Source organism: Limulus polyphemus, unplaced genomic scaffold, assembly GCF_000517525.1.
Source record: "Limulus polyphemus unplaced genomic scaffold, Limulus_polyphemus-2.1.2 Scaffold10647, whole genome shotgun sequence".
In the NCBI taxonomy this organism is placed as follows: domain Eukaryota; kingdom Metazoa; phylum Arthropoda; class Merostomata; order Xiphosura; family Limulidae; genus Limulus; species Limulus polyphemus.
This window is the reverse complement of record NW_013676257.1, coordinates 9,159-17,813: the sequence shown is the minus strand read 5'-3', so window position 1 is coordinate 17,813 and position 8,655 is coordinate 9,159. Positions and strand designations below refer to the sequence as shown.

General features: G+C 32.1%; 2 protein-coding genes across 12 annotated transcripts in view; one reads left to right on the top strand and one right to left on the bottom strand.

The window, feature by feature from the left end:
- Positions 1-1,679: 1,679 nt before the first annotated feature.
- Positions 1,680-3,030, top strand: LOC106476465 (guanine nucleotide-binding protein G(k) subunit alpha-like). Its single transcript, XM_013937123.2, has 2 exons — positions 1,680-1,995; positions 2,196-3,030. The coding sequence occupies exons 1-2, from the start codon at positions 1,848-1,850 to the stop codon at positions 2,384-2,386; spliced, it is 339 nt and encodes a 112-aa protein (XP_013792577.1). The 5' UTR covers positions 1,680-1,847; the 3' UTR covers positions 2,387-3,030.
- A 1,358-nt stretch (positions 3,031-4,388) lies between these two features.
- LOC106476464 (traB domain-containing protein-like) overlaps positions 4,389-8,655 on the bottom strand; it is a 12,870-nt gene continuing 8,603 nt past the window's right edge. Inside the window, exons 4-7 of one of the 11 annotated variants that reach the window (XR_002609177.1) lie at positions 7,451-7,623; positions 6,490-6,595; positions 4,836-5,853; positions 4,389-4,780 (exon numbers count right to left, since the gene is read on the bottom strand). Coding sequence is in view for 1 of the 11 variants with exons in the window: in XM_013937121.2 (XP_013792575.1) it covers positions 5,688-5,853; positions 6,490-6,595; positions 7,451-7,623 (445 nt within the window). In the remaining 10 variants the exon portion in view is untranslated. Of the gene's footprint in view, positions 5,854-6,489; positions 6,596-7,450; positions 7,624-8,655 lie in introns of all 11 variants that reach the window. The other 10 variants (XR_002609178.1, XR_002609180.1, XR_002609179.1 and 7 more) reach the window with 10 other exon arrangements.

Genomic DNA, 8,655 nt, shown 5'->3' with positions numbered 1-8,655 from the left:
TGATGTGTGTCAGTAAGACTCATCCATCCTGTAATGATTGACTAACACATGGTTCTGATGTGTGTGTCAGTAAGATCATCCATCCTGTAATGATTGACTAACACACAGTTCTGATGTGTGTCAGTAAGACTCATCCATCCTGTAATGATTGACTAACATACGGTTCTGATGTGTGTCAGTAAGACTCATCCATCCTGTAATGATTGACTAACACATGGTTCTGATGTGTGTGTCAGTAAGATCATCCATCCTGTAATGATTGACTAACACACGGTTCTGATGTGTGTCAGTAAGACTCATCCATCCTGTAATGATTGACTGACACACGGTTCTGATGTGTGTCAGTAAGACTCATCCATACTGTAATGATTGACTGACACACGGTTCTGATGTGTGTCAGTAAGACACATCCATCCTGTAATGATTGACTAACACACGGTTCTGATGTGTGTCAGTAAAACTCATCCATCCTGTAATGATTGACTGACACACGGTTCTGATGTGTGTCAGTAAGATTCATCTATCCTGTAATGATTGACTAACACACGGTTCTGATGTGTGTCAGTAAGACTCATCCATCCTGTAATGATTGATTAACACACAGTTCTGATGTGTGTCAGTAAGACTCATCCATCCTGTAATGATTGACTAACACACGGTTCTGATGTGTGTCAGTAAGACTCATCCATACTGTAATGATTGACTAACACATGGTTCTGATGTGTGTCAGTAAGACTCATCCATCCTGTAATGATTGACTCATGTCAGCATGATCAGACTTTTTGTTGGAAACACACACTTCACACTTTGAGTTTACTATAATATTAATCATTCAAACATAAGTAGCCCAAAGCTCAGTTTTTTCAATGGGTATTACTGTCTAGGTAGTCTGCAGTTAAAAATTAGGGACAGCTAAACATAGTAGACCTTAGTGTGAAAGGGATATTATTAGTTTATATGTATGTGTGTGTGTTTATTTTCGGTAGGTATATCCTGTTCATTTACCTCACATGTTAAAACTTACCTTTTCAATACAAATGGACTATCTCAGCTTTTAATTGATGTGTTTTAGTTGATGTTTTTTAGTTGATACTAAAATCAACTTGTCACAGACAATACAAGATGATTAATTCAGCTTAATGTAAGAAAAAACTATCAGGATTTTTCAATAAAAAGTCTTTATAATCATATATTTTATACATAAAGATACTACTTCTGGCCAAGTCTGTGTAGTCAACATACAGTTAAAATGTATAGGTTAACCTGAAGGTTGAAACATTGTTCTTGTACTTTATTTTAATACCCATACGAGCCATTTCTGTTATACATTTTTTACTTCAAGTGGGTTTTTCGTCATTATTAATTAACAACGTACAGTTACTACTACTGGCTACGTCTGTGTAACCAACCTACAGTTACTACTTCTGGCTAAATGTGTCAATCAGTCAGCAGTGAGAGTGTTTTAATTCTTTATTCTAAACTGTGTTAGTTTTATTGTTCATTATGTCAAGGTATTTGGTACTTTTTTTCATGATCTTAGTAAGTAAATCATTTATTACTAGTGTTCAGCCTGCCAAGTTGTAATTTATAGACACAGACTAAAATTATTATATGTTTGCTGATTTATAATCACTGTAAAATTCTGTTTTTGAAGAATGTTTTTATGGAAACAGTCAGTAACGAAACACATGAAAGAATAAAACTCTTAAAGTTATCAAGTAATAGTTGAATATTTATAGAGTATAAATCCTCCGAGTGATAAAGGAAGCCAAGTTTATTTGAAATAGTAAAGACCCAGAACTGTCTGGTTGAGAAATGTTGTTGGTTGTTTGATTTTCCAGAACCGTATGGTTGAATCTATGAAGCTTTTCGACTCTATATGTAACAACCAGTGGTTTATACGTACTGCCATGATTCTGTTTCTTAACAAGAAGGATTTATTTGAAGAAAAGATAACTCGGTCACCACTGACCATCTGTTACCCAGAGTACACAGGTAAGTTTTCTTATATTGTTCAATTTTATAAATAGTGCCTCTTAATGTTACCAAAGATTAACATGAAATTTGTACTTCTCCGAAGCGTAGGCTGTAGATTTGTATAAACAGATCTGACAATGAAGGACTCTGTTCAAAACTACTTTTCTGTTTTGGTAAGAGAAACTTGTAAGAATGAAAAACATATTCTATTATTTCAGGAACTAACTGTTATGAAGAGGCTGGTGCCTATATCCAGAAAATGTTTGAAGACCTTAACAAACGGAAAGGTACTAAAGAAGTTTACACTCACTTTACCTGCGCTACGGATACAAATAACATACAGTTTGTGTTTGATGCCGTCACAGATGTTATAATCAAAATCAATCTTAAAGACTGTGGTTTATTCTAATTTTTCTACACGTTTTAGGGACCTTTTGTTAACGTAATGTTTGCTCACAACTTGTTGAACAGCCTTTACATTTCAGTAGTAAAATAAACAGTTCTAGAATTATTTTTATAAACACCAAACTTGTGATCAGGTTTACTAAGTACAAAAACTCTTTTTTTTTAATATTTAGTGTAACAACCAGTATTTTCATTATCACCTGGACATTGATTTGGTTTTAATACATAAATTGTTTGTAGCTAGGCTTGTTTTGATGATGTAAATAAAACAAGAAACTTGTTCTAAGTGAACTTCATGGAGCATAATAATTGGTCGAGTTTTAATTTCATTTTTAATATCTTACTTTATATGTGAAAAGTGTTTAACCAGTTTTCTTTTAAATCTTAATAATATGTGTGAGGTATTAAGCATTTTGTAAATAAAAATGTCTTGGTCATTTGTTAGTGAAAATACCTAATATGTATTATTATAAACCAGAAACTGTAAGGTGAAACTTAAAAAGTGCCTTAAATACAAAAGTTAATACATTTTGAAAGTATGTTTAACCTTTGCTGTTTTATTTACCTGATACTGCTTATTTGTATGATTGAAAATTGTAGAAAAACGTTTTATAAAGAAAATATTTTATCTTTATATTAAAATTCTTAATTAGCCAAATTATATGTATTTTCAATTTAATTAAGATATTACAGTTCACTATTGTTAAAAAAAAGTAATGTCTGATTATTGCAGAATTTGTAAAGTGTGAAAAGTTAACCTCAGTACTGTAACATAAAACTCATGCAGATCTGTAAAGTGTGAAAAGTTAACCTCAGTACTTTAACATAACACACACATAGATCTATCTATAATGTGTGAAAAGTTAACCTCAGTACTGTAACATAACACACACATAGATCTGTAAAGTGTGAAAAGTTAACCTCAGTACTTTAACATAACACACACATAGATCTATCTATAATGTGTGAAAAGTTAACCTCAGTACTGTAACATAAAACACACAGATCTATCTGTAAAGTGTGAAAAGTTAACCTCAGTACTGTAACATAACACACACATAGATCTGTAAAGTGTGAAAAGTTAGCCTGAGTACTGTAACATAAAACACACACAGATCTGTAAAGTGTGAAAAGTTAATCTCAGTACTGTAACATAACACACATTTTGGTGCCAGATCTCGATAACGATGGGTTAAACCAATTTATTTCCCTTTCTTGGTCAGTATCTTAGATACAAATACCATATAACGATGGGTTAAACCAATTTATTTCCCTTTCTTGGTCAGTATCTTAGATACAAATACCAGATAACGATGGGTTAAACCAATTTATTTCCCTTTCTTGGTCAGTATCTTAGATACAAATACCAGATAATGATGGGTTATTCATATCTTCTAATACTGTGCAACATTTTTGTGAAATGTTTTAAAACTGAATTATTTCCATTAACACAAACCTTTCAGAAATTCTATGGTTTAGGTAGGATGAAAGATTCTGGTAACGTTTTCAACAACCTTGAATATTTGGAGAATTTGTTAATTTGTTTCCATAAATGGGTTAAAACATCCATTATTTATTAAGAGTCTATAAAATATGTCACTTCTCAATGCTTGAATATGAAATAAAAAATATATTTTCAAAGAATTACCCTTTCCACAATGTTGACGGATAGGTTTCAAAAATGGAGGGGGTCTGTCCCCCCCCCCCCCCCCCCCCCCCCAGTGGACGTGTTCTTGTGCATGTTGTAAGAGTATTTAGAGAAATTTGGCAACGTGAATACTACACAACCATAACCATCGTTATAGAATCTCAAAATGAACAGTGAAAACTATTTTGTTGAGATTTTGGGTTTTTCTTTTCCGTATCGATTTAATACCACGAAAACACACAATTGTGTAGAGAAATTTGTAAAATTTATTCCAATATTATTTTCATACAATTTCATTGTTTTTCTGATTTATTATTCACTGGTTCAAGAGAATAATATATATTTTTTTTTACAACTCTTTACACTTTTGGTTCAAAAATTTTGTTATTAACTCGGTACGTCAAAATATATATTCATGTCAATCTAAAATAACAGGAAAGATAAGTGTTCAAAATATATGTCTAATCAATAATTTCTCACAAGAATGGACTTTGTTTACGGCCTCATGGAAGATTTTGTTATATAATCACTGTGACTACACGATTATTAACTACAGTACCATGCCAGAGGTTGTCTTTATGGCACACGTTTCTTTACAATTTATAAAACTAATACTTTGATCTATTACCAACATCTACTATCACCATTGCTTGTAGTGTACATCTTATAAATCCTGTTCTTCTGTAATACATTAATATACTCGGTATCAAAATAAATAACCAGACATATTCAGTACAACCTAGTTCTTATCTGTCTCTCACAGCCTATAACCTTAACCCTTATAGTTTCTGTTATTAATCTTCACCTTTCTCTCACAGCCTATAACCTTAACCCTTATAGTTTCTGTTATTAATCCTCACCTTTTTCTCATGGCCTGTAACCTTAACCTGTCATTAATCCTCACCTTTCTCTCACAGCCTATAACCTTAACCCTTATAGTTTCTGTCATTAATCCTCACCTTTCTCTCACAGCCTATAACCTTAACCCTCATAGTTTCTGTTATTAATCCTCACGTTTCTATCATGGCCTATAACTTTAACCCTTATAGTTTCTGTTATTAATCCTCACCTTTCTCTCACAGCCTATAACCTTAACCCTTATAGTTTCTGTTATTAATCCTCACCTTTCTCTCACAGCCTATAACCTTAACCCTCATAGTTTCTGTTATTAATCCTCACGTTTCTATCATGGCCTATAACCTTAACCCTTATAGTTTCTGTTATTAATCCTCACCTTTCTATCATGGCCTATAACCTTAACCCTTATAGTTTCTGTTATTAATCCTCACCTTTCTATCATGGCCTATAACTTTAACCCTTATAATTTCTGTTATTAATCCTCACCTTTCTCTCACAGCCTGTAACCTTTATACTAATTACTTCATTAACCTTTACAGGAACCAATCTGTAAGCATTATTTTTGGATAACTTTCCTAAATGTAATCACAACGTTTTTACATATATAATGACACCATGTCTTTAAGAACCAAAACGTTTGTTTTCAATACGAACTTTAATGAATGTTTTACATGGATTTTAGTGTTTGGTAGGATATCTTAGGCCAGTGTACACAAATTTGGTTACTATATCTATCTGAAAAGTTTAACAATGTAATATTTTCCAACAGTTTGCTCATTCTTCAGTTACTTCTGCATACTTAATGAGTAAAAATATGGTTAAGCCAGTCTAATGGCCTCTGTGAAGTCAGCGTTGACTTGAAGGAAGATGGAAGAAGTCGCCAGCAACCCCACAAGGCCAGACTTAGAACTGATATCTTTAGGGTGTGGCGAAAGACTTTAGCAGCAAGAGATGGTTCAGGAACACTAGTGAAAATATGATGATTACTTCAAGTAACACGTATACCGTTATAACACCATTACTGTCTTAGAAACTACTTCAAGTAACACGTATACTGTTATAACACCATTACAGTCTTATAAACTACTTCAAGTAACACGTATACCGTTACAACACCATTACAGTCTTATAAACTACTTCAAGTAACACGTATACCGTTACAACACCATTACAGTCTTATAAACTACTTCAAGTAACACGTATACCGTTACAACACCATTACAGTCTTATAAACTACTTCAAGTAACATGTATACCATTATAACACCATTATAGTCTTAGAAACTACTTCAAGTAACATGTATACCGTTATAACACCATTATATTCTTAGAAACTACTTCAAGTAACATGTATACCGTTATAACACCATTATATTCTTAGAAACTACTTCAAGTAACATGTATACCGTTAAAACACCATTATATTCTTAGAAACTACTTCAAGTAACATGTATACTGTTACACCATTATATTCTTATAAACTATATCAAGTGACATGTATACCGTTATAACACCATTACAAGTAACATGTATACCGTTATAACACCATTACAAGTAACATGTATACCGTTCTTGTGTTATAAAGATATTAAGAAGACTTACATTAGAAGAGGAGTAATATCAGCATCAGATATTTTCTCCCAGTTTTCAACGATCCCTGGTACGTGGCCAATACCTACTACTCCAACAACTACCGAAGGTTTCATTCCTGTTAAAAGTATTGTTTTATTAACTCCTATACCTGAGGAATACAATGTTGGTTTGCACAGTTATGATACAGCTGCTTGTAAAATATTATCCTTTCATCCAAACTCAAAGTAATGTATAATTATCAGTATGTTCTGCTAAGTTTAGTTGAAGAGTTCTTTCTCAGAATGAAACCGTTCAGGAACTCCACTTGTTAGCAGAACCACGATAGTCACATGAGGAACTTTAAATAGAAGTTTAAACTTCTGCTATCTTCTCTCTACTAATATTCATCTTATTAATGTGAAACCCTTTTTTGAATGCTCTTCAAGTGTTTAAAATGTAATTATTTTGACACCAGAACCTCGGATAAAGTAGAAAAACATCAACATGTTATTTTATAACACTAACTTCTTCATATAGAATATTACAGGTTTTGTTTTTCACATACACAAGAATATTTCAGTTATTCAGGAAAAATTATATAGCAGTTAAAAACTGAAGAATAAAATTACTACCTATTAGGAGAAACAAGTACCTACCACTAGGTGGTTCTGGAGAATAAAATTAATATCTATTAGGAGAAACAAGGACCTACCACTAGGTGGTTCTGGAGAATAAAATCTATTTATTAAGAGAAACAAGTACCTACCACTAGGTGGTTCTGGAGAATAAAATCAATATTTATTAAGAGAAACAAGTACCTACCACTAGGTGGTTCTGGAGAATAAAATCTATTTATTAAGAGAAACAAATTTTATTCTCCAGAACCACCTAGTGGTAGGTACTCAATATCTATTAAGAGAAACAAGTACCTACCACTAGGTGGTTCTGGAGAATAAAATCAACCAATATATTAAGAGAAACAAGTACCTACCACTAGGTGATTTGGGATCTTGAAGTGGAGTTGCTGCAAGGCGAAGAGAATATGCTAGATACATATCTCTCTCTTTCACAAACACCGTGCTTAGTGCAGGAAACTCTCCAGTCATCTCTGCCAGCATCTCTTCGAGAAGGTCTCTCTGCTTACATTTTTCAACCTCTTCTTTACTAATGACAAAACATTAAATCTGTCAAAATTTTTAAATTATTAATTTCAATAAAGAATCTTACCACCACTGTTTTTCAGGACTTCTCTGAAAACAATGGCAGAGGAACTTAAACATATAACCAAAAAAAACCTGAATTTCAGTTGGGCTATCAGATGGGTTACTAGCTATTGCAACGAAGACAGACATGTCTTTACAAACAACGTTTAACTTTCTTGCAACAAAGACAGAAATGTCTTTACAAACAACATTCAACTTTCTCGCAACAGGCTTGGTCGCTTCAATCTCAAAATTGACCCCAAACTGACCTTCAGAGTTTCCATACTGCTATAACTTATAATAAGTTTTATGTATATTCACAAATTTTCCCATGCTTTCAGTAATCATTAAATCATTTGTAGACAAAAAATCTGAATTTTTAATCAAGCATTTTCACTAAAAGTTTTTTTGTGAATATATGCAGTTAAGCCTTTTACTACAAGCTGGGTGGATTTGACCCAACTTGTAACCAGGAAATTATACTATAACTGTTGAAAATGTTCACAAGTCTTTACAAAATTTTGCAGATTATTGGTAACCATTTCATACACAAAAGATTTGGTTGTTGAATTATGTTTTAAGATTATTCTATTAAAGATTTCCTTGTGAATTTTTTCTTTCAGAGTGCTGACTATCCAATATGCGAAGTAATTTTGATTTTAAGATTAAAAATACTTTTCTTTATCTGAAATTTGTCTAGTTTCATTTACATAATCTCTATATATCCCTCTAGATAATCATCAAACTTTTAAGAATAAAATTTTATATTTAATCCGTTATTTTATCAGTGTTATCTCTATATGGTGTTGATCGATTTGACCGACCTCGTAACCATCATAAAAATTAGGAAATAAATCTAAATTACATTTTGTTCTAGAATAACTGCAAATTGTAATAGAAAACCACAAGTGTTTATTCTAAATAGCTTAAATCTTTTTACAGTATAATACTATTTATATTATATTATTATATTTTATTATTATTATATTTATGT